Source organism: Ornithodoros turicata, chromosome 1 (genome assembly GCF_037126465.1).
Source record: "Ornithodoros turicata isolate Travis chromosome 1, ASM3712646v1, whole genome shotgun sequence".
NCBI classification, from domain to species: domain Eukaryota; kingdom Metazoa; phylum Arthropoda; class Arachnida; order Ixodida; family Argasidae; genus Ornithodoros; species Ornithodoros turicata.
This window is the reverse complement of record NC_088201.1, coordinates 86,708,961-86,734,565: the sequence shown is the minus strand read 5'-3', so window position 1 is coordinate 86,734,565 and position 25,605 is coordinate 86,708,961. Positions and strand designations below refer to the sequence as shown.

The 25,605-nt window shown below is 47.2% G+C and overlaps 1 protein-coding gene across 1 annotated transcript in view; it reads left to right on the top strand.

Moving 5' to 3' along the window:
* Positions 1-25,605, top strand: part of LOC135365782 (venom metalloproteinase antarease TserMP_A-like) — a 70,244-nt gene that overhangs the window by 5,037 nt on the left and 39,602 nt on the right. Inside the window, exons 3-4 of the mRNA XM_064598518.1 lie at positions 5,182-5,274; positions 5,374-5,497. Coding sequence (XP_064454588.1) covers positions 5,182-5,274; positions 5,374-5,497 — 217 coding nt within the window. The remainder of the gene's footprint in view (positions 1-5,181; positions 5,275-5,373; positions 5,498-25,605) is intronic.

Genomic DNA, 25,605 nt, shown 5'->3' with positions numbered 1-25,605 from the left:
GGGTCGTGTTCCCGTGTACGGGGTGCTTGTTTTGCTGATTTTCGCATTGACCAAGGAGTCTGCCAGGTTTTTTGCACGTCGGTATGTCACCTGTATAGGATTTGTGAATATATTGCTAAGTCGGTCACTGCTTTGGAGGAGGGGCTCGTGCTTCTGTAGAATGGCTTTGATGTTTGGAAGTGCGTTGGAATATCTTGTGATGAAGCTTATTTGGCACGCGTCAGGATTTTTTCGGTTTTCCAGAACCTCGTCTCGATCGAGTGTAAGTGCCTTGCGACGGAATTCGGTTAGGAGGGAGTCTGGATAGTCCTTTTGGGCAAGTGTACTGCAGAGTTCGTCAAGCTTCTCAGCGTAATCTGTGTCGTTTGAACAAATTCTGCGTAGTCTTACACTCTGCCCATTAGGAATTCCAACCTTACAGTGACGCGGGTGGTGACTCTTGAAGTGAAGGTATTGTTGTTTGTCAGTTGGCTTTTTGTACAGGGTTGTGATGAGGTTGCCGTTGTCTAGTGATATTGTGGTGTCGAGGAAGTTAATTAAGTGAGTTGACTGTTGTGATGTGAACTTTATGTTGCTATGCGCGGTGTTCAGTAGATCTATGAACTTTTGAAATTCATGTTCCCCGTGTTCCCATATTATCAGTATATCATCGATGTATCGAAGGTACACCGTGGGTTTCAATGAGAGGGCGCTGAGAACTTTGTTTTCTAAGAACCCCATGAAGATATTTGCGTATGTGGGTGCAACAGGTGTGCCCATACTTGTACCGTGTACTTGTAGGTAGTGTTCGCCATTGAACTCGAAGTAGTTCAGTTTAAGGACCAAGTCCATTAGAGCGAGTATGGTTTCCGTGTCTTTTCTGGTGTTTGTTGTAGAAAGGGTATTGCAGAGGGCTGTGATTCCGTCGTTGTGTGGGATGTTGGTATACAGTGATGTCACATCCAGCGTGGCTAGTATTGTGTCCCTACCAAATGTACGAGTGTTGTTTATATCTCTGATTATTCTGAGGAGGTGGGGTGTGTCTTGTACATGCGATGGCAGTGTTGTCGGAATATGGTTTAAATAGTGGTCCAGGAATTTCGAGAGTCTTTCTGTTGGTGTGTTGTTATTAGATACAATTGGCCTGCCGGGGATGTCAGCCGTATAGAGCTCGTTGGCGTGTACCTTGTGGATTTTGGGCAGTAAATAGAAACGACCTGCGCCTGTGTTTGATGGGGTGATATATCTGAGGTCATCACGTGTGATGAGCTTTCGTTCGTGGAGGTCCTGTATGGTATGGGTTATTAGCGCCGTGTACTCCTTTGTTGGGTCATGGTCTAGTTTGAGGTAGTGTTGTGTATTGTTGAGTTGCCTATGAGCTTCAGAAATATATTTATCTGTGGGCCAGATGACGATACTCCCACCCTTATCTGCGGGCTTGATAATGATATCATCTCTGTCAGCTAGCGCTTTGATGATGTCACGCTGTGTTTTAGTGAGGTTGTGACCACGCGAGCTTTGGGAAATACCGCGAAGGATGTCGTTGCTTACTTGTTTAATGTACAGGTCTAATGCGGGTTCTCGGCCGTGATTTGGTGTCCAGGTTGATGGTAGTCGGAGGTCGTTGTTGTTTTCTTGTGTTGTATGAGCGAATAATTCTCTAAGGCGTAGCCGTCTCGCAAAGTCTGATATGTCTTTGTGGATTTCGTATTCGTTAACAGAATTGAGTGTAGGGCAGAATGTTAACCCCCTAGAGAGGACTTGTAGTTCGTCGCTGGTTAGTGAGCGTGATATATCTATTACGGTGCTTGCGTCAGCGTTTTCTCGGGGTGACTCAGCGATGTTGCGGAGAGTTGTGGATGTGGTGCTGGAAATTATTTGTTCGGCTGCTGCGTGTGTCGTGTTAGTGGGTCCGGTATCCGTGTCGTTGTTGGAATTAGGTTTTCCGAGTTTTGAGTGTTCCTTGTTAGCTAGCTCGCGGTTGAGTTGTTGAATGTGTAGTTCGAGAGTGTTTGCCTCCGCGTCGGTGAGACTGATATTGTTCATATGGGCCTGGATCGTAGCGAGTTGCGCGTGGCACTGTTTCTTTAATATTTCTAGAAACGTACGGGCTGTGTTGTTAAGGGCTGATGCCCACTCTAGCTCTAGTTCAGGTGTCAGTTTTCCTAATGCAGGAACTGTTTTAGGGGTGAGGCCTTTAGGTACTGTGTTGTGAGCCAGGTGGTGGGTGTAGATCCGTAGATGATGTAGGTATCGGCTACGTTTCTCCATGAGTTTTCGCATTCGTAGAAAGTTCGTTGACTGCATGGTAGGCTGGTGATTAGATAGTCAACGGTGTTTTCTGCGTGATGTGCGCGTGCGTCGTGTCTGTGGGGTCGGTGGCTGTGGGGTCAGTGGCTGTGGAGACTCGCTGTGTTCCTCGATGTCATCTGTCTGTGTTTGCGTGCTTGTGGTTTTCCGTGTCACAGTTTGCGTGAACTTTGTGTGTGTGCGGGTTGTGTTCGGAGTGTTGTCGTTTGCCGCGTGTGTATGCGTGGGTGCAGTGGTCGCTGTGGTCCCCTTTGATGCCATCGTGTGTTCTGGCGTGTTTGCGGTGCTGGCACTTAAAGTGTAAGCTGGTTGATGATGTTGTGTTTGAGCGTTTGTCAGTGCAGGACGGCATCTATGAACCATTAGGTGTTTGATGTTGTGTGCCATAGCTCGTACGCCTGCGTGGTTTGGGTGGATGCCGTCCCGAGCGAGGTGTGCTTCAGCGTGGTATTCGAAAGCTGCGTGTGTGATAACCATAACGTTGGTGTGTACCTGACGCATGTGGATGAGGTGGTTGTTGACAGCGTGCGCCTTCCTGTCGAACTCGTGTAGCCATGTGTCCTGGTATATGTGTGCTCGGTGTTTGTTCTGTCTTCGGGGAAGTATCGTTGTCAGTACTATTTCAGCGCCTGGTCTGTTGTTTGTGATGAAGGAAACTAGTGCTTCGAATTCCTGGATGACATGTTGTGCTGTCGACCGTGCGATGTCGTTGGTCCCTATGTGGAGTATGAAGTGCGTGATGTTCGGTGGGGCGGCGGTTACATCTGTCATGATGTCTCGTATTTTTGCGCCGCTTGAAAAGTGTATGTGAGGTCCGTGTTCTCCGTGTGGGATGTGTTCGTGTATGTACTTGTAACAGCTATCCCCGAGGAGTGCGACATGTGAGAAAGAGAGGACGGGTTGCTTACCTCCTGAGGCCATCGGATCGTCAGTAGCGAACGTAGATGGGTAGAAATCCAGCGAACCGGTAGAATGTAGGAAGGGAGTTGCCTCAGGACAGAAGCCGCCGATATTTCGAACAGAGACTGTTCTTCTTCTGGGCACCGTCCTCATCATTGGCATGGTATTTAAAGGGTTAGGTGTGACGTGTTTAAAGGTTCATGCGAATTGTGGGTCAACAGCCCGGAGGGAAGAAAGGTTCCGTACGGGTTTTTACGGCCAGAGTGAATGGCTGCTTTGTTAGAGTGTGGAGGGGATTATGTGAACGTAGTGATCTAGGCTACAGACCGGTTACAGAAAAATGGAAGGTTCACGAACACGTGGACGAAACGGGACAACAGGCAAGAATTGGCAAGCATAGCGAAAGATAAGGAGGTTAGTGGTTACGTGGGGAAAATTCCAGAACCAGCAAAGGTTTTTTTTTCTTTTTTTTTAATATTTGTAATGCAAAGTTGTGGCATGCAATAAAGAAAGTAGAAAGCAGTGGCCATGCATAACATAACAGATAATAATGGAGGTAGAAGGGAAAAGCATATTTTATTTGTGAAGTGTTTCTAGGGTGCCTTGTGATTTGTTGATACCGGACGGGTGAAGAGCGTTGAACTTGTATATGAGATAAGACTCCCTATCACGTCTGTCACGTGTGGATCTAAACCCGGTTTCTAGAATATATAGTTTAATGTTGTCAAAATTGTGACCAGGAACGTTAAAGTGTTCGGCGACTGCTTTGGGGAGTTTGTTGGACGTGTCGGTTCTGTGTCCGGTAAGGCGGTTGTTCATTTGTTGGCCGGTTTCACCAATGTATTGCATAGAGCAGTCGCCGCATTCAATGCAGTATATGACATTGGAGCTTGTGCATGTGAATGCGTGGTTAACGGGGTGGGTGTAATTGCTCGCAGTGCTTTTAATGGAGTTAGCGTGTTGAACGTGCTTGCATGTTCTGCAGCGCGGGAGGTTGCTGGTCACAATTTTGACAACATTAAACTATATATTCTAGAAACCGGGTTTAGATCCACACGTGACAGACGTGATAGGGAGTCTTATCTCATATACAAGTTCAACGCTCTTCACCCGTCCGGTATCAACAAATCACAAGGCACCCTAGAAACACTTCACAAATAAAATATGCTTTTCCCTTCTACCTCCATTATCATCTGTTATGTTATGCATGGCCACTGCTTTCTACTTTCTTTATTGCATGCCACAACTTTGCATTACAAATATTAAAAAAAAGAAAAAAAAAAGAAAAAAAACCTTTGCTGGTTCTGGAATTTTCCCCACGTAACCACTAACCTCCTTATCTTTCGCTATGCTTGCCAATTCTTGCCTGTTGTCCTGTTTCGTCCACGTGTTCGTGAACCTTCCATTTTTCTGTAACCGGTCTGTAGCCTAGATCACTACGTTCACATAATCCCCTCCACATTCTAAGAAAGCAGCCATTCACTCCGGCCGTAAAAACCCGTACGGAACCTTTCTTCCCTCCGGGCTGTTGACCCACAATTCGCATGAACCTTTAAACACGTCACACCTAACCCTTTAAATACCATGCCAATGATGAGGACGGTGCCCAGAAGAAGAACAGTCTCTGTTCGAAATATCGGCGGCTTCTGTCCTGAGGCAACTCCCTTCCCAAATATATGGTGAGTGCGACATGGGTGACTACTTGCCTGGGACCTACAATATGGCGGCCGATGGCAGCACATCTGCCTGCTAGCGACAGTGCCGGTCACCTAGGGATGACGTCATATGACCAGATGTCAAGGCTGTTTGTGAAGGTGGAAAGGGTGTGTCGCAATATCTGTTGAGCGATAAGTAGGGCACGAGAAATACCTAAGACCACTTTTTTTTCATGTTTCATTTGCGCTTTTTATCTATCATTTGTCTATCGGTCATGCTGGAATCTTTATGGCTTGTTCCTACTTTGTGTGTATGTTCTTTTCCTTTCGAAAATAGATTGATGGATCTAAAATCGAGGAAAACTTACACAGCGATCCACACAAGATGGCGTCATTGATGCTGGATGACACTGACGGTGTCATTAAGTTGGTACGAGTGTTTCATTTCCTTCACCCGCGTTTGGACATTTTTGAGATTTCTATCAGGTTCTTATGTATCATACGACGTCGTGCCTCTTTACTTAAACAGACAGGTATGATAAGCTTGACTCAACGAATTGAACCCGTACTGGGAGAGCCGAGGTCGGATCACGGAGCAGTCCCACATAGGGTCAGCCGCATACGCATGCGAGATCCTCTTAGGAACAGTGCAGGTGAGTGAATCAGCGAATAAGCGTGGGCCCTCCCAGGAAACACATCGTCATTGGATCAATATCGTTGCAACATTGGCAGCCAATGTAAGTTATATTGGTCCAATATTGGCTGTGCAACGCGGTCCGATATTCTGCCAATGAAACTGTCAATAATGGTCTAATGTTGCAAGCGTATGGTAAGCAAATGCAAAATATTTATGATCTGTAGCTGTTAACTGCCATACAAGTGTAGTTTTAATACAGAGTTTTTGTAGATCGTACGTAAGGGATAGCGTTGGTGGATCTGCGCACTGCGCGAAGCACTCTTTATATTATGGGCGTGCGCAGAACCATTAACGCTATCCCTTACGTACGCAAACGCGATACCGTACGATTTTCATTTATTTTATAATATTTTATGTGTGTTTGTCCAACTTCGCCAACGGTGGCACGCGGGAGTGGAATTATAAGATCCCTCTCCCCCTGGGATCTGGGTAGTCCCTCAGAACTAGCCATTCACAGGAAACATATGCGAGCATCCCTCAGTAGCCTTCATTGAGATGCATCGCAGTACCAGCCGGAATTGTTGGCAAAGTTTGCAAGCTATACCAATTACATATGCAACCCGTGCCTGGAGTAAAAGTGGGTGTAGCACTCCTGTAACGGTGAGGGGCATACGTCTGAGCAACTTACAATTCATCTCTAATTGCTTCGAGGCGCCTTACGTACAACAGCTTACCACTGTACGTATCAAATACTGTGTTTTTTATTTGAACTGCCGCTTCCACTGTCGTTATCTGCTTCACGGCCCATAAAGCCGATATCTACGTATGTTTTGAATGCTTTGAAGTGTCTTATACCCTTGTCACACGTCAAGCTGAATTGTATTCCCAACGAATGAGAGTCGCACCGAATGTCATTCGTTTGTCTTGCATCGAGCTACACGAAGAAACAGAATGTCATTCGCAAATGATGTCACTATCGATAATTAAGAGGCCAGGGCCGAACATATGAAGCGTTACACAGGTATTTTAGTTGTGTTTTTATATCTTTTTCACGAAACTAGCGAAGCATTAGATTATTTCGCAAAAGCGTTGCGCTTTCGACGCTCAGTTGGCTAAGTATCACAAGCAAAGACAAGTAAGATGCCAATCTGCACCACACTTGGCAAACTGGCGACTGGGAACGACGGGAGTTCGAGAAACAGTGTTAAGACAATTCGTTCCTTCGTGTCAAAAGTTATTAAATTCGTGATAAAATATTGAATTACAACTTTTCATTCGTGTTTTATTTCTTCAAACGGTTTATTGTTCTTGTTTTTGCTACCTCTCTACTGCGAGGGTGCGCAGTCGGTGGGAGAGGGAAAAGCGAATGAGTTCCCTGAACTCTTTCGCTGAATGCCGTTCGCATGTATTGTCATTTGGTTTCGCCGTGTGACATAGAACGAATGCCACTCAGTGCAAATGTCATTCACTGGGAATGACATTCAGTTTGCCGTGTGACAGGAGTGTAACTCAAATTATTTCAAATTTAGCAACATGTGAACCCTACATATAGAAATATTTGTTGCCAGAACATTTTAAGCACAAGTTAAATTTTATCAATATTGTTCTGTTCTTTCCTCACATAACGAATTTTGATACTGTTAAACTGAGCCATGCTGTGCTCATGGTTACCAATGAGGTGCCAATGAAGATGCATTGGTTAAAAGCTGGCTACATTGGCACTTTGGTTCGATGGCTGTCCAATTTAACGCCAATGAAGCGCCATCGTTCATTGAGCGATTTTCGAACGTAATGGTATGGGCGACGTGGTTCAAGCTTCAATAACAATGGTGCTCTGGTGCGGTTCAAGCAAATAAACTGCCATTTATTGGCGCTTCATTGACTTGATTGGGCCGCCATAGGCCCAATGAAACCGGGATAGTGCCAATATTGGACTAATATTGCGTGCTGCCCTGGCTGAGTTCCGTGACATGCCACTCGTAAGCTACACGTAACTCTCGCGCAGTGTAAATATCGTGTATCCGCGTTATGCACAGCATCGAGGGATGGTAAACGACAACAGGAATCAACAGTAGCTTGAATGCAGAACTGATACCTTCAAAAAGAACGACGTTCCAGCTTCAGTCACTGATGACGTGCGTCTGCCTGGTTTGACGCTGCCGGCGATACAGACGCACAGATTGGTCCTTGTTCGATAATAGTATTCCGCTTGTGATTGTTGTCAACCTTCTTCAATTTTTGTTCATTTATTTTTGTGACGTAGAATTTTAGGGATTTCCGGTTCTTTATATTTCTCACAGTCAATACATTTCATGTAACGTTTTCGCGATGCTGTTTAAACATGTACAGATTAGACAAATTCAATTTGTGTTACTGATTTAATTTCCAATGATAAAAATACGAAATTAATTAGTTAAACAAAATTAAATGTCACTAAAATAATTTTTATGCCCCATAACTCGCCCGCCACTCCAAAGGAGACAGCCTCCTAATTATTGCGCATGCCTCGTCGTCCGTTACATTTGCCAAACCAGGAGTAGACGATTGTAAAACAGAAAGCTCATGCGGAATTATTCCGCGCGCTGGGGTTATCGGAAGATATCGTCTACTGTACCCGTCAACCCGTAGCCATGTTCATCATAACAATGTGGAGTTTTGCGCCGCGAGTCAACTAGGATAACGCGGGACGCAACGGTGGTCGACCCGTGGATTAGAGTTGCCCAATTGAACTCTGTTCGGCATCACGGCTGCGAAACCTGAAGAATTGGAAGGATCCTTCATGTTGATTATACAGTGTTGGACAAAAGTTTACTGAACACGCTCCGTCGCATTCCTTCCTCAGAGTGACACTCTAGCAGCGAATGGGACTGTACGGACTTACATACATGTGCCTACTTAACCCAGTCACCCGTTTGCAAGTCCGTACGGTATCATTCGCTGCTAGCGTGTCACTCCGAGGAAGGAATGCGCCGGAGCGTGTTCCGTAAACTTTTGTCCAAAAACTGTACGTTTTGTTTACTTTTGTTTTCTTTGTTCCTGTGCTCGTGTGTATGGATGTTATAAAAGACATGGCATAGTTTCTAGTAGGGAATGGTATTTTGTTACCGTTTCCATTTCCGTTACTGCAGTATTTTCGTTTCCCGTATCCGTTTCTGATATCACCCTGTAGCGGACCTGCCGTAATCGTCATCCGCTACCGGTCGTGCGCCGGTGCCGGGCTACGGCCTGCGCCAGCAATAAATCATTTCATCTCCGATCACCTATCATGAAGGTTGTGTAGTTCCTTCATACTGGTGACCCGAACATTAAACGCAACCTGATCATGGATCAGAACATCGCTCCAGTCGCGTCATCATCTCTTCCAGCTGCTGCTACTTCGGCCATCAACACGGTAGCTGTCAAGATTCTGCCATTTTGGCCTGCGAACCCTGCGCTCTGGTTTGCCAACACAGAGGCCCAGTTCGCCCTCCGTGGAATCTCATCCCAGATTACCAAATTTTACGATGTAGTCGGCGCAATTGGGCCTACAGAAGCAGCTGAGGTCTGGGACATCATTACATCTCACCCGCCTGAAAATCCCTACGACGCACTCAAGTCTGCTTTGACCAGGCGAACGACCGCGTCGGAGCAGGAGCGCCTGGGGCAGCTCCTCACCGTCATCATAGTCGCCGACGCAGTCGTTCCTCCCGCAGCCAGTCTGCCAACCCCAATGAGTGCTGGTACCATCAAACCTTCTGAGATAGCGCCCGAAAGTTCCAGCCCCCTTGTTCCCGGCAGGAAACGGGAGTGTCAACAGCTATTGAGGACAAGTGTTGTTGACGGGCACGGCAATCGTCCTCGTCTCTTCTTCCTTACCGACCGCGACTCCGGCGTACGTTTCCTCATAGACACCGGCCCCGGGGCCTGTGTCATCCCTGCATCACCCGGCATTCTGAAGAGACGTGTGCCCACGAACTCACTTCAAGCAGTCCACACCACCCCTATATCCCAACCTACAACGAGAAGCTCGTAACGCTTAATTTGGGCCTCCGCCGCGTCTTCCGGTGGATTTTTGTTATCGCCCAAGTCCCGCACGCTATCATAGGGGCCGACTTCATGGCACATTTTGGGCGCCTGGTTGACATGGGTAGAAGAATGCTCATTGACGCCACCACCAGCCTTTCTATACAGGGCATTCGGTCTCCAACGCCGCTACTAAGCCCTACGGTTCGTCGGTCCAAGCCCCAAACGGAGTTCGAGGCTGTGCTACAGGAGTTTTAACACTTACTCAGCCTCCCGATTGGAAGCATCCGGCGTAGCACGACGTGCAACATTTCATTGAAACCCGGTGCCCGCCAGTCCACTTACGCCCGCGACGGCTGCCACCTCAGAAGCTCAAGGTTGCTCGCGACGAATTTGAGCATATGCTCGACCTCTGAATCATCCGGCCGTCCTCCAGCAACTGGTCATCTGCGCCCCACATGGTTCCCAAAAAGACAGGGGACTGGCGGCCGCGTGGGGACTACAGGGCCCTCAATCGAATTACCTTTCCTGACATGGTATGTCAGGTAGGTACCCCAGGTAGGTACCCCATCCCGCACATTCAGGATTTTACCAGCCACCTGCACGAAGCAGCTACGTTCTCCAAAGTGCATTTGATGCGGGCGCACCACCAGATACCCGTGGCCCACGACGACGTGCCCAAGACCGCAATCACTACTCCTTTCGGGCTGTTCGAGTTTGTCCGCATGCCGTTCGGCCTGCGAAACGCCGCGCAAACTTTTCAGCGCTTTATCAATACCGTCACCAGGGGCCTGCCGTTTGTATACGCCTACTTGGACGATCTCCTAATAGCCAGCGCGACATCTGAAGAGCATGTTATTCACCTCCGCACCCTCTTCACTCGTCTCTCCAGCTTTGGCGTCGTCATCAATGCAGCCAAGAGTGAGTTTGGCGTGGCAGAGTTGGACTTTCTGGGCCACCACATCTCCAGCAACGGCATTGTTCCCCTGCCCGCAAAAGTCCAAGCAATCCAGGATTTCCCCCGGCCCTCCACCACCCGGCAGATACGTGAATTTCTGGGGCTTCTCAACTTTTATCGTCGCTTCGTCCCCGGGTGTGCCTCCATACTCCTTCCCTGAGAGACTTTGTTGGCATCCTCGAAGCGTCGCGCCGAACCACTCTCCAGGTCTCCGCCTACCTTGGACGCCTTTGAGAACGCTAAACGTGCCCTTTCCGCCGAAGCGCTGCTCGCTCACCCTCTCCACGACGCCCCCACAAGCCTAATGGTCGACGCTTCGTCGACGGCCGTCGGGGCGGTACTCCAGCGGCAGCTTCCTGCCGGCTGGCAGCCGTTCTCCTTCTTTTCCCGCAAGCTCACGGATCGAGAGCAACGCTACAGCACCTTCTCGCGCGAGCTCCTGGCTGTGTTCCTGGCAGTCAAACATTGTCGCCATTTCCTCGAGGGCCGAAGTTTCACAATCTGCACCGACCACAAGCCGTTAACTTTTGCGTTCACGTCTTTTGGAAGCCACTACTCCCCCCGAGAGAATCGCCAGCTAGCGTTCGTTTCCGAATCCACTACAGACATTCGGCACGTAAGCTGTTGCGACAACACCGTGGCAGACGCACTCAGCCGCATCTCAAGCTTGTCCTCCACCCAACCCCCGTCAGCTGGCCTACGCTTCTCCCTGGACGATTTGGCTAAACGCAGCGTAACGCAGCGTTAATGCAGCTTAATGCAGCGTAACGACGGCGAATTAACGCAGCTCCGACTCGACACTGGCTCCGGTTTGTGCCTAGAAGACGTGCCGCTTCCGCACGCACCTATTGCTCCTTTCCTTCCCCCGATGTGAGGTTCGACAGAGTTCATCTCGACCTCGTCGGGCCGCTTGCCACACTCCCACGGTCAGCGCTACGTCCTACGGTCATAGACCGGTATAGCACTGGCGCGAGACAGCTCCAATACCCGACATCACCGCCTCAACCGTTGCCGCCAGGTCCATGTCCGCCTGGGTTGCCCGTTTTGGCGTTCCTTCCACTATCACCACTGACAGAGGACCTATCCGGTCTATCACATCCTACCACCCTATCCCTATTGTCCCGGGAGTGTATGTAAGTGCGCCCTTACCTGTTTCGGATGTCCGAGAGAGCAACGCCATTGTGATTTTCAGTACGTGTCGAACTCTTGAAATGCGGAACACGCAAGAAATTATGTATGACCTAAGAAGGTTTTTAATGTCTTCATCTGCTCCTTAAAGAGCTACCCTTTTCACTTGCGAGTGTCAGTGAGAAGAAAAAGGAGAAAAGAGTGGCGGCAGGTCACCTACTCTAGTTAACCAGAAGAAGCTTAAGTTTCATGCATATGTCGTAACTACATTAAAAGTTGTTTCAGATTCCGTATACGAGTTGTTTCGTCCCCAAGACAAGAAAATATGTGGTAATTTTTGTTGTGAGACTTTGCATTTACTGTTTCTTTCTTTATTTATTTTCTATTACGGTTACGAATACGCAAGAGCAAAGTTGCAAGATTTAACGTTCTCATGAGTAGGCTAAGAAATCGACAGCGTAGGATATATTATTTTTACACAACCCAAGTTTGAAAGTTCGATTCCATTATTATAACATATGATGACCTCGCGATGAAACCGTTGCCAGTCATACGGCTGGAAGTAGAAAAAAAGCAAATGAAATGTACCACGAATAAGGACGGCTTTAACATAGGTCTTGGGCAATCTCACGTGCAGAGTGCAAGGGTACAACAGCGTTTACTCGTTTTTCCTCGCACTTCATCACCTGGCGTCGGGAATGTGGCGCCCCCATTGCCCGGCAGTGTTGCCGCAATAGCCCTCTCCCGCAATTACGGTAGGGTCACCGCGGGAGAGTTGATCCCGATGTATTGCTGTGCGTGGTTTTCCCGTGTCTGGGGAAAGGGGGATCCTGGCGATTGAGCAGATCCGGAGGTTGTGTTGGACCCTTATGGTCCCCTCCGGTGAAGCAACACACCGCTTTGGCCCCTGCTTGCCATAGACGGGTGGTCCTGGAAGGCACGGCCAGAACTATTCAGCTAGTCGCCATCTTCCTTTTAATTACTTTTTGTTTCTTCCCCTTTCCTCTCTGCTTTTTCTCTTTTCACCTTCTTTGGCGGCAAGGGTGAACCTTGGGCAGTTCTTTCTCTCTTTAAGAAGCTGCACTAGGGTATAGTGCGGATGGACGTGTTAACGCGCAGAGCACGTTCATGTGGTTGGGGTCGGTGGTGGCCGACACGCCACCTGCACTGAAGCACTCCTTTTCTTTTATGGACTCCACAAAATCCAAAAAAACATGATCGGGGCCCCAAGAGGCACCGCACCGAAGCATCTCAATAGCACTCACTTCAGTTTTTCTCCTCCGAACCTTGGTATGCAAAGCTCCTTGTTCGGCATGCAGAGGATGGAACAAGGCCACTGTCAAAGATCTCTCCTTTCCTGATAGCAAAGGAACTAGAAAATATCATTGGGAAAACTTACAATGCTAAAAAGTTGCCAACAGGAGACTTACAAATCGAAGTCGGCAGCAGGCAGCAGAGCTCCTCACTCCTTTCTCTCAGCAGAATCGGTGATGTGGCCGTCAGTGTTACAAAACACCGGACTCTGAATGTTTTGAAAGGGATGATATCTGAGGAACAACTCCTTGACTGTTCTGACACCGAGATACAAGAAGGACTTCAAGATGAGGGTGTAAAAGCAGCCAGACGAATTGTCATGCGTAGCGATGGTAGGGAAATCCCAACCAGGCATGTGGTCCTTTCTTTTCAACTGCACAGACTTCCTTCCACCGTGAAGGCAGGATATATCAACTGCCGCGTCCAACCGTTTGTTCCAAACCCACGACGCTGCTTCAAATGCTAGCGTTTTGGGCACGGATCGCAGGTTTGCCGTGGGAAGACCACCTGCCCAAAGTGCGCCGACACCGAGCAAGACCATGTTGTTGAAGCCTGTCAGAAAGAGCTCCACTCTGCAAACTGCAAGGGCAACCACCCCGCCTACTCTCGATCCTGCCCTCGATGGAAGGAAGAGAAGGATATACTTAGAATAAAAGTAACTCAAGACATTCCGTACAAAGACGCGAAAACACAGTATGAATTTGCAAACAAGGGCGGTTACGCCGCAGTGGCGCGCAAGGGAGTGGTGCCACTGACAAAGTCCGTAGAGACTCAGACCTCTGAGCCTCTACCCCACACTCCACAAACAAAAGAGAAGCCAGTGGAGAGTTCTCCTCCACTGGCTCCGGCTGCTTCTGTGGGCAGTCATCAAAAGGCTGCCACAGCCTCGAAGGAGGTTGTCGGTGCCCCCTCAGTTTGGGACGGTGTCTCAAGGGACTCATCTCAAGCCATGAATCTGAGTATGGAGGTTGACGCGATACTGCTCGTCGCAGAAGTCAACGTCGAGCCTCCCCAACAGTTCTTCTGAAATAACAAACAACAACAACAACAAAGAACAAAGACAACGAGGAACTGGCAGAGGAAGGGGATGCAACTCGAAGGAAAAGGCAAAGCAACCACCTCCAAGAGTACAGCCCCCCTGAACATACACACAGACAATGCAGATACACTCTCTCCTTCTGTTGCTCACCATCTTCAATATGGGACAAGTTATCCTTCAGTGGAACTGCCAGGGCCTTTTGCCAAACATTGACGACGTGCACGATCTTTCAGAGAAATACAGGGCAGTGTGTATTTGTTTACAGGAAACATACCTACATGAACACAACCTAAATCCTTTTCGCAGACACACCATTGTCAGGAAGGATCGTGCCGACAGTACACGTGCATCTGGAGGTGTGGCTGTGGTTCTCCCACAGTCAATACCCACACAACATGTTCCACTTGTTACGGACCTGGAGGCAGTAGCGGTTCAAGTATGCCTCGACAGGGTCCTCACAATATGTTCGCTCTACCTGTCACCATCAGTTGTAATAGAACAGAGAGCTTCGGAGAACTTAATTGATCGACTTCCTCAGCCATTTATGATCCTTGGTGATCTGAATACACACCACCCCTTTTGGGGTAGTGCAAGAGTGGATAGGCGATGAAAAATGTTGGAGAGGGTGCTCTTTTAAAGGCCCATTTGTCTACTAAAGACAGGCTTACCCACATATGTACATTCTCCGACTCAAAGTTTTTCTTGCTTAGATATTTCACTGTGTAGTCCCTCTTTGTTTCATTCCCCTGATTGGACAGTTGAACAGAACCCGCGTGGAAGTGATCACTTCCCCGTGGTTATAAAATTCCGTGGTCACACAAACTCGCTTATGACACGACCACCACGATGGAAACTTTCCGAGGCAGACTGGAACTTGTTCCAAACAGAGGCCAGTCTCGCGTCTTCGTCCTTTGAACACATGTCTATTGAGGAGGCAAATAACACTATCACCAGCATAATCATACACTCTGCTGAGCAGTCCATTCCGCAAACATCTGGCCGTCTGCCCAGGCGTCCCAAACCCTGGTGGACTAGATGAATGCGCAAAGAACAGAACAGAGCGTGGGGTATCTTTAGAAGGTACCCTACTGGGACAAACCTTCTTCTTTTCGAAAAAGCTCGTGCTAAGGCACGCTGGACACGGCGACAAGCCAAAAAACTGTCTTTGAGCACTTTTGTGTCATCCTTAAACAGAAACACCCCATCTAAAGTAGTATGCGACAGGCTTAGGAAAATTTATTTATTTATTTATTTATGGTAGTACCTCAAGGTGCCCCATTGGGGCATTACATGAGGGGGTAAGCGAAGATAAAAGTTAACACAAGTAGAATATAAATAACACGGAACTATTAAATACACAGGAAATTGGCTAGTTCTGGCTTGAATACAATGAAATCGTTAATTATGACAATGTTCTGAGGAAGACAGTTCCACACGTTGGATGTGTACGGAAAAAATGAACGAGAAAATTGGTCAGTGTTGCATAGAAAACGTTCAACTTTAAGAATGTGGTCATGTCTCGGCGATGTATAGGAAGCAGCTGTGATGAAATTCGGTCGTAAAAAGGTGTTGTGAAAAAACTTGTGAAAAAGACAAAGTCGTAGAAACTTCCGGCGTAACACAAGATCAGGAAGGTCTAGAGATAGCTTGATTGATGAAATGCTAGAAGGATAGTAATAGACATTAGATATGAACCGTGCGGCACGGTTTTGGACAGATTCTAGTAAGTTATTTAGTGTAAGTAAATGCGGATCCCAGATAGAGGAAATGTACTCTAATTTAGGACGAATAAGGGTAGTGTATGCTAGTCTTTTAACAGATGGTGGCGCATTCTTTAAATTACGGCGTAGGAATCCAAGTTTACGGTTAGCTTCGTTGATAATTGCATTAACGTGAGTCGTCCAACTAAGATTCGAAACTAGATGAATCCCTAGGTATTTATATGAGTCAGATTTAGAAATAGGACAATTATTTAAGGTGTAATGAGCGTTAGAAGGTTGTCTAGAACGCGTGAAACAATCGTGCGAGCATTTAGACGTATTAAGGGAAAGCTTCCAGTTAGAACACCACGCGGAAATGAGATCAAGGTCATGTTCAAGTGCTAGCTGATCAGTAACGGAAGATGTGCTGCGGTAGAGAACACAATCATCTGCGAAGAGGCGAATATTTGAAGAGAGGGAATTAGGAAGATCGTTAATAAAAATTAGGAAGAGAAGTGGTCCAAGTACTGACCCCTGGGGTACGCCGGATAACACAGGTAATGGAGAAATTAAAGGTGACTATACCAGTTTTTCTATCCCTTTGCTTCAAGTGAATGGGACAGTCTATCAGAGTGTGGACGAGCAAGCTAATGTCCTTGGCGAGCATTTTTGCAATGTGTCGAGCTCGTCCCACTACAGTAGTGACTTCTTGAAGCTTAAAGAACATGCTGAGAAGCAGCACATCCCTAGTATATCATGCGACAGGTGTGCTTATAACAAGCCTTTTACAATGACAGAAATGTTAAGTGCCCTGTCTGCTCGAAAAAACACAGCACCAGGACCAGACAGAATCACTTATTCAATGCTAGCGCACTTGCCACATGGATCTCTATCCAGTCTTCTGGACTTCTTTAATCTCGTCTGGCGAGAAGGTCAGCTTCCTTCCCAGTGGAAAGTGGCGACTATCATCCCTCTCTTAAAGCCAGGAAAAGATGAATCGGATCCATGTTACAGCTACAGGCCAATTGCACTTACCAGCTGCCTGTGTAAAACATTTGAGCGGATGGTAAATGGTTGTCTTATGTATTTCCTTGAAGAAAATCAGTGCTTGAACAGATATCAGTGTGGCTTTAGGGCTGCACGATCAACATCAGATCACCTGTTGAGGCTCGAAACCACAATAAGGGAAGCCTTTATCAGGAGACAACACTGTGTGTCGTTTTTTGATCTTGAAAAGGCTTACGACACAGCGTGGCGGTATGGCATACTTAGAGATTTGCACGCTCTAGGAATTCGTGGTCGTCTATTTCGCTGTGTCGCCAGCTTTCTTGAAGGACGGACATTCAGGGTCCAGTTAGGCACTACCATCTCTCAAGCATTCACACAAGAGAATGGTGTTCCACAAGGTGCTGTTCTCAGTGTCACCGTATTCATAATCAAAGTGAACTCTCTTGTACGCGTCCTGCCTCCATCCATTTCATACTCACTTTATGTAGATGACTTGCAGATATCTTGCTCATCTTCCAGTCTTGCTGTCTGTGAGCGTCAGCTACAACTTGCTGTTAACAAGCTGTGGGCATGCGAAAATGGATTTAGGTTTTCACCCAGCAAGACTGTGTGTGTATCTTTTTCACGACTCAGGGGCCTCTTCGCCGACCCAGGACTTAAAATGAATGGTCAGGATATCATCGTTCAGGATGAGCACAAATTTATTGGCGTGACCTTTTATAAAAAGCTAACCTTCTCTTCCCACGTGAAAAACTTGAAACCCAAATGCTTAAAATCGACTGGGGAAAGAAAGAGAGGAACACCACAGTGAATGCGACTTATTATGCTTCACTCCTGCACCGACTGCGAGACGCCATCAAGGAAAAGAGGCGCGGCAGGTTGAGTCGTGGTGTCCGGTTGCTGCACGACAATGCCCCTGTCCACACGGCTTCTGTTGCCAAGGCTGCACTGAAGGAGTGTGGCTTCGAAGAAATCCACCACCCACCCTACAGTCCAGACTTGGCACCGAGTGACTACTTCCTGTTCTCAAACTTGAAGAGGGATCTCAGAGGACGGAGATTTCAAAACGATAGTGAGGTGCAAGAGGCACTTTTCCAGCATTTTGCGGACAAAACTTCGGACTATTCTTTCAAGGGCATAAGAATGCTGGTTGAAAGGTGTCAAAAGTGCATCGAAGTTAAGGGAGATTACGTCGAAAAGTGATACACTTGTTTCGTCTGTATGACTCTTAAAAGTTGGTCGGGCCGGAAACTTATGGAACCACCCTCGTATCTCTTCTGAAGTACTACAACAAACAGGAAACCCCTGCAGCAGAAACCCTGCATGAATTCGAAGACCTAAAAGAAAGCTTTGGTGATCATGCTGAGATTTACAACGATGCATCGAAGTCCAACATTGGGGTGTCATGTGCAATGATATCTGGCACATGCACAAAGTCACACAATTTAAGCACTGTTTTATATCTTTAGTGGTGAGATGTACGCTATTATTGTAGCGCTCAATCACATTCTGCAGGAACACGTTGTGACATCAGTGATATACTCAGACTCCCTCAGCTCCCTGCGTGCAATCGGTAGTCTTGCAACACACAAAAACCTACTGGTCAGGCGACACGGTACCTAGTGTGTCTGATACAGGAAAAAGGGTACAGCTTGAGGCTGTGCTGGGCGCCAAGCCACGTCGGTATTCGCGGAAACGAGAAAGCTGATCGTGCAGCTGCGGCTGCCCAAGGAAGTGATACCACGCTTTTTGAAATTCCCTTTTGTGATTTAGTGCTACAACTCAAGAAAGATATCAACAAGAAATGGCAGAGTTTCTGGGCAACACAAACAGACAACAAGCTTCACACAGCCAAACCTCATGTCGGCACATGTGTTCAACTTTTTCCAAAACGACTTCACGAGGTCCTATATGGAGTCGGCTGAGGCTAAGGCACACCATTCTTACTCATGGAAATATTTTACGGGGAGAGGAAGCACCCGGGGAGAGGAAGGTGCTGATGATGATGATGATGATTGGGAGTTTAGTGGCGCAACGACAACAAAGATCATAATGCGCCAAAACTCTGATGTGTAAAATAAATTTAATTTAAAATTATACTGATTGTTTTAAAAGGATAAAAAATATTCAAGTATTCAAAAGGTGTGTAAATCTCTGCATAAAATGGTAACTGTGAAACTACAACTCATTAATGATTCCTACATCTCCAAAAAACTTAAAAACATTTTCAAAAGGAACGAGGGCCTCATCACCCAGCAGCAATGCTGGATGGAGAGGTACACAGTGTCCATAGAGAAAAGAAAAATGGCGTTGACGATGTACCTCGAGAAAAGGACAGCTAATAAGTAAATGCAAAATGGACAGGTCAGTTCTACACTCTGTGCACGCTGGTGGGTCCTCTCCTTGTCATAAATGCCTATGGGTCAAGAAAGTGTGTCCCAATCTGAGCCGACTAAACAAAACTTCATGCAGTCGGCTCTGAAAGTGTAGCACGCACTTTCCAATGTGCGGTTTTACTGTGTGTAACTTTTGTTGACTGTTTGTGCTTCCCAGAAGTCCTGCCATTTTTTATTAATGTCTATCTTTAACTGACGGACTAGATCACATAAGGGAACTTCAAAAGGTGTGACATCGTTTCCCTCGGCAGAGGCTGCTGCGCGGTCGGCTTTCTCATTTCCACGTATGCCGACATGGCTAGGTACCCAGCAAAATGTTAAGGTGTAACCTCTACCCTGTACGACACTCGCTAAGTATTGTGCACGCCTCACAAGAAGATTTTTGTGAGTTTTTATAGCATTAATTGCATGCACGGCACTAAGCGAGTCCGTATATATAACAGAAGATATTATGCGCATTTGTAAGACATGGTTGAGTGCCACCACAATAGCGTACATCTCTGCACTGAAAATGGACAGGATACTGCTAAGACAATGGGATTTTGTGCAGTCACCAGACACCATGGCACATGATACCGCTGAAGTGGTCTTAGATGCATCGGTGTAAATTTCAGTGTGGTCACCGAAGCTCTCCTTGAGAAGTTCAAATTCGTGCTGTATCTCAACAGCAGGTCTTTCCCGTTTGTTAAACTTCAATAGTGAAATATCGCATGTTATAGCAGGTTGCCAGGGAGGGAGCATTTTGCTACATTGCAAAGAAGGCAAGATGTAGCTCAGAAAACCGTAGTGTTCGGTGTCGCGTTTTAACCGCAGACTGAAAGGCACAACAGCACTGGGCTTGTTAATAAACAACCGTTCAAAACGGGTGCCCTCCACACAGCGTAAAGCGGGGTGTTGAGGATACCCTCTTACCCTCAGTTCATACGACACTGCAAGATAGAAGCGTCGCCTTTCTAGAGACCACTCATTTGCTTCAACATAGAGACTTTGAGCTGGGTTTGAGCTGGGTTTGAGCTGGGGAAGTTCTGAACGCTCCAAGCACCAACCTTAAGCCGAGGTGGTGCACTGTATCCAGGCATTTTAAGGCAGAAGGCCGTGCTGACCCATAAACAAAACATACATAGTCTAACTTGGAGCGCACAGTGCTCGTATATATGCGATGAAGGGTCTCACGATCGGCACCCCAAGACCTGTGTGACAGGATTTTCAGGATATTTAAAGACTTGACGCCCTTTGCTTTTAAGTATTTGATATGTGCTGAGAAGGTGAGCTTTCTATCAAAAGTTACTCCCAGGAACTTGCACTCTTAAAAAAAATGGTGTACTTTAACTCCTTTTTTTGCCACATATATAACACCCTTTTGGAGACTACAATTACTCCCAAAACGGTGTCTCCTCACTCCCTCAAGGGAGTAGCATAACACCTTTCTTTCTACTGGAGAGTAATATTACTCTCCGGCAGGCAGAAGGTGTTATGCTACTCCCTTGACGGAGTGAGGAGACACCGTTTTGGGAGTAATTGTACTCTCCAAAAGGGTGTTATATATGTGGCAAGAAAAGGAGTTAAAGTACACCTTTTTTTTTTAGAGTGTGTGTTCATCCCGAACGGCAATATCCTGGCCGCTCATTTTGAGTATGGGTTCTGGGAATAGACCCCTAATTCTTGTTAATGAATACAGACCGTCTTGCTCGGTGAAAACTTAAAGCCGTTTTCACACGACCACTTGTCTAACTTGTTAAGAGTCAGCTGAAGCTGTCGCTCGCAAACAGCCATACTTGAAGCTGAGCAGGACATTTGCAAATCATCAACGTACAAGGAATACTTGATTGATGGCGGAATAACGCTCGTAACGAAATTCACTTTCACTATAAACAGTGTAACGCTGAGAACGGAGCCTTGTGGGACCCCGTTCTCCTGCACGAATGGGCGAGACAGCGTAGCTCCCAGTTGGACTCTGAACATACGTCCTTGAAGGAAGTTGCTGATACAACGGAACAACCGGCCGCGTATTCCCAGGGAGTGCAGGTCTGTCAGAATGCCGTATCGCCACGTTGTATCGTAGGCTTTTTCAAGATCGAAAAATATGGAAACACAGTGTTGCCTCCTAATAAATGCTTCTCTTATGGTAGTCTCTAAGCGCAGGAGGTGGTCTGAAGTAGAACGGGAGAATCTGAACCCACATTGGTACTGGTCAAGGCATTGATTTTCCTCCAGGTAGTACATAAGCCGGGCATTGAACCATGCGTTCGAAGGTTTTTCCAAGGCAGCTGGTCAGGGCAATAGGCCTATAACTCGCTGGATCCGAAGCTTCCTTGCCAGGTTTGAGTAGAGGAATGATGGTCGCCATTTTCCAGCTGGTAGGCAAGTATCCTTCTCGCCAGACAAGATTGAAATAATCAAGAAGGCTTTCTAAAGAGGTAGTTGATAAATGACTAAGCATAGAATAAGTGATACGATCAGGGCCAGGTGCTGCGACTTTACGGCAGCACAAGGCTCTGAGTAATTCTTGCATTGTAAAGGGCTGGTTATAGGCACACCTATCACCTGTGCCACTTGAAATGTTCTGTTTTTCGGCATGATGTTTAACTCTCAAGAAGTTATCAGCGTAATGTGAAGAGCTTGACACATTTGCAAAGTGTTCACCGAGAACATTGGCTTGCTCCTCCATGTTCTGACAAACAGTACCGTTTACCTGCAGTAAATGAATAGAAAAACTGATATAGTCACCCTTAACTTTTCTCAACCGGTCCCATATTATTTTAGAAGGGGTGCTTGAGTTCAGGGACGACACAAAATTATTCCAAGAATCTTTCTTGGCTTGACGCCTTGTCCAACGTGCCTTTGCACGAGCTTTCTTGAAAAGAAGTAAGTTTGTGCTTGTGGGGTATCTCCTGAAAATACCCCACGCCCGATTTTGTTGCTTGCGAGTCTTCTCGCAGTCACTCGTCCACCATGGCTTTGGACGTCTTGGAAGGTCACCTTTTGTTTGTGGAATTGACTGCTGAGCAGCATTTATAATAGTATTTGTAATTACAGTGTTTGCCTCGTCATCATGAAGATGTTGAAAAGATTGGGTCAAGATATTGGCCTCTTTGGTGAAAAGGTCCCAGTCTGCCTCTTGTAGTTTCCACCGAGGCGGGCGTGTTGCAATGTTGTTGGTGGGGCCACGAAATGTGACAACAACTGGGAAATGGTCGCTACCACGCGGGTCGTGATCCACCCTCCAATCTAAAGAGGAAAAAAGGGAAGGACTGCAAAGAGAGATATCAATAGCAGAGAAGGATTGTGTTGCAGAGTTTAGGTAGGTTGTTGACCCTGTGTTTAGGAGGCAAAGTGACCTTGAAAAGAGAACTCTCTCCACCATCTTTCCACGGCTATCAACCTTTGCGCTGCCCCACAAGGGATTATGCGCATTGAGGTCGCCTAAAATCATCAATGGCTGAGGGAGCTGATCAATTAACTTTTCAAACTCTCTCTGACCGACGGAAGTTGAAGGAGGAAGATATAATGAACAGACAGTTATAGTCTGTTCAAGACACACACGGACAGCAACAGCTTCTAGGTCTGTTGTAAGCGGAATATTCATTGCAGGTACAGAGCGAGGAAGGGCAATGGCTACACCACCCGACGAACGTGCTCTGGCTACACGATCTTTTCGGAATATATTGCACCTACGAAAGGGGTTGAAATTTTCTGGATTTAAGTAGGTTTCCTGCAGACAGAAACTAGTTGCATTGTGTTCCTCAAACAAGTCGTTAACGTCATCCAAGTTAGAAAAAATACCTCGGCAATTCCACTGAAGTATGGTGCCAGCACCCATTAGGAAAATAAGGGAGGAAAAAAGTAGCAACGACTTTGTCATAACTTGGATGTGTAACTTGGAGTGTGTGGGCATGAAAGTTTAGTTTAGGGAGGCGTAATTCTCGGTGGAGGCATTTTCAATGTCTCTTTTACTTTTCCCCTACCTCTGCTAGCCGTTTTCTCTCTTTGTTCTTTTCCAAGAGAGGAAACACCTGACATACTGGAGGACGACTCCTGTGACAGAGAGTCGTCCTCCTCCACCTCCATGTTTTGTTGTGTATCTTGAGACGAGGCCTGTGTGGCCCCGTCCCGAATAGACTGCGTGCCATCAGCTTCACAGGAACCTGAGGCAGTGTCCTGGCTGCTCGTCTGGCAAGCCAGGGAACTTGGAAGGGACACTTCCGTGTCCTGCTTTTCGTGTTGGGGGTGTGGGGTGGAGGCTCAGACGTTTGAGTCTCCACTGAAACTAGTGGTGCCATCCCCCTGCGCACCACCTCAGAGAAAGTACCTTTTTTTGAAATTCAACCTGTGCCTTCGCCGCCCTGTATGTTATGTTTTGTTCTGCCTTTACTCTCAAGATTTGTTTCTCCTCTTGCCAACGTGGGCACGACCTGGAGTAGACTGCATGCCCACCCTGACAGTTCGCGCACTTTAAGGCATTTTCGCACGAGTCAGAAGAATGGTTTGTCCCTGCACATTTTGAGCAAACAGCCTGACCTCGACAGACCTGCGAGCCGTGCCCAAACCGTTGACACTTGAAGCAGCGTCTCGGGTTGGGGACGTACGGTCGCACTGGGCAGCTGACATAACCTGCTTTGATGCTTGAAGGCAGCTTATGGAGTTCAAAGGTGAGAACGACATGTGGTGTGGGTATTTCTTTTCCTTCTCTGCGGATGATGATCCTGTTAGCATTGATTACCCCATGGTCCTTTAAGCCCTCCGTCATCTCTGAGTCAGAACATGGTGGCAACTCACTGACAGATATGACCCCTTTCACTGTGTTCAAGGTACGATGTACTGTGACAGAAACTGGGGTTTCTCCAATGGTCTTTAGTGAGGAGAGTGCTGTACTTTGTTGCCTAGTTTGTACCTCGACCTGTATGTCTCCGGTGTTCAGTTTCCTGGCGTTGTAAGACTTCCCGACTACTTGTTCGAATGTCTTAGCCACAAGAAATGGGGACAGCCCTGCAAACGACTTTGTTTCATTCTCTGCATGTATGACAAGGAATTTAGGAAACCACGGCTCTTGACCGTTTTCAAAGAAGCTCATTGCAATGTCTTCGGTGCGGTGCCGCTTCGGGCGCCGATCAGTTTTTTTTGGAATTTGATTTATCCATAGAGAGTGAATGTTGAATTCAGTGCAAAGGGTGTGTCGGCCACCACCGACCCCAACCAAGCGAACGTGTCTCACACGTTAACACTTGCCTGTTCGCTATACCCAAGTGCAGCTTCTGTAGGGTGAAAGACTGCACAAGGTTGCCCCTTGCCGCCAAAGAAGGTGAAAAGGAAAGGGAGAGGCTGAAGAACTAGAGAAAGAGAAAACAATGAAAAGAGAGATGGCGACTGACTGAATAGTCCTGGCCGGGCCTTCCAGGACCACCCGTCTATGGGAAGCAGAGGCGAAAGTGGTGTATTGCTTTCCCAGAGGGGTCCAAAACAACCTCTGGTTCAACTCAACCACCAGGATCCCCCTTTCCCCAGACACGGGACAGCCGCGCACAGCTATACGTGGGGGTCTCCCTCCTGCGGCGACCCAACCGTGAGTGCAGGAAGGGGCTACTGCGGCTGCTGCCGGGCGATGGGGGCGCCAAGTTCCCGACGTCGGGGCACAAGGTGCGGAGTCGACCTTTCCGTTTTGCACCTGCTCATACTTGCCCTTTGTTTGAGGAACATCTTTTAGCAGTGTTTCCCTTTCTTTTATGACCACTGTTTGCCTCTTCACCCAGCGCTTTTGCTGGGTGATGAGGCTCTCATTCCCTCCTGAAAATGTTTTTAATTTTTTTAGAGAGGTGAATGTAGTCAACCAGTTGTGAAGTTTTAATTCTCTACATTCTGATTTACACGGAACTGTAGTTATACAACTGACTTTTTAATTAAATCACTATACTCTTAACATAATGCACTCATGTATCATCACCATATTTGGCGCATTATGATCTCAGTTGTCGCTGCGCCATTAAACTCACAATCACGATCACAATCCTACTTCAATAGACGAGGGTCGCACAAGTGCAGTGCACGGAGCCAGTACTAGGTCTCTGCCAACATTGCCAAGGAAATCTAAACGAGTTGAATTAAACTGTAGAGTATTCACTTCGAAGCTCCACGAGGATTTGACGCCCGAGTTGTCCATCCCAGCCTTACCCGAGGGACCACGAACGCACAGTACCTCGGTACGCTCGCATCAGGTAGCTAGTGGATGACTGGCTGCTGTTCAGTGCCTGCTCGTGGGAAAAATCATCTTTCTCCCTCTCCTCTTTCTGCGGTTTCCTTAGACGAGCAAGGATGAAGATCTGGTACGGCACAGCTGGGTCATTCCATGCCAAACGTCCCAGACATTGCGCTCGACCACCCCCGATTTCTTTCAAATAAATTGTGGTTGATTGTTCCCATGCAGCCAATGTAGTCCCGGGTTATTTTGGCCGAAAAAAAAAATTTTCGCGCCATGGCCGCCTCTTGAAGATTGCGATTTGACATGTAAACTACCTGGCAAAAAAAAAAAAAAAATCCTAGCAAAATAGCTTTTGCGCGAATTCCAACAAAACCTCTTCTGAGTGA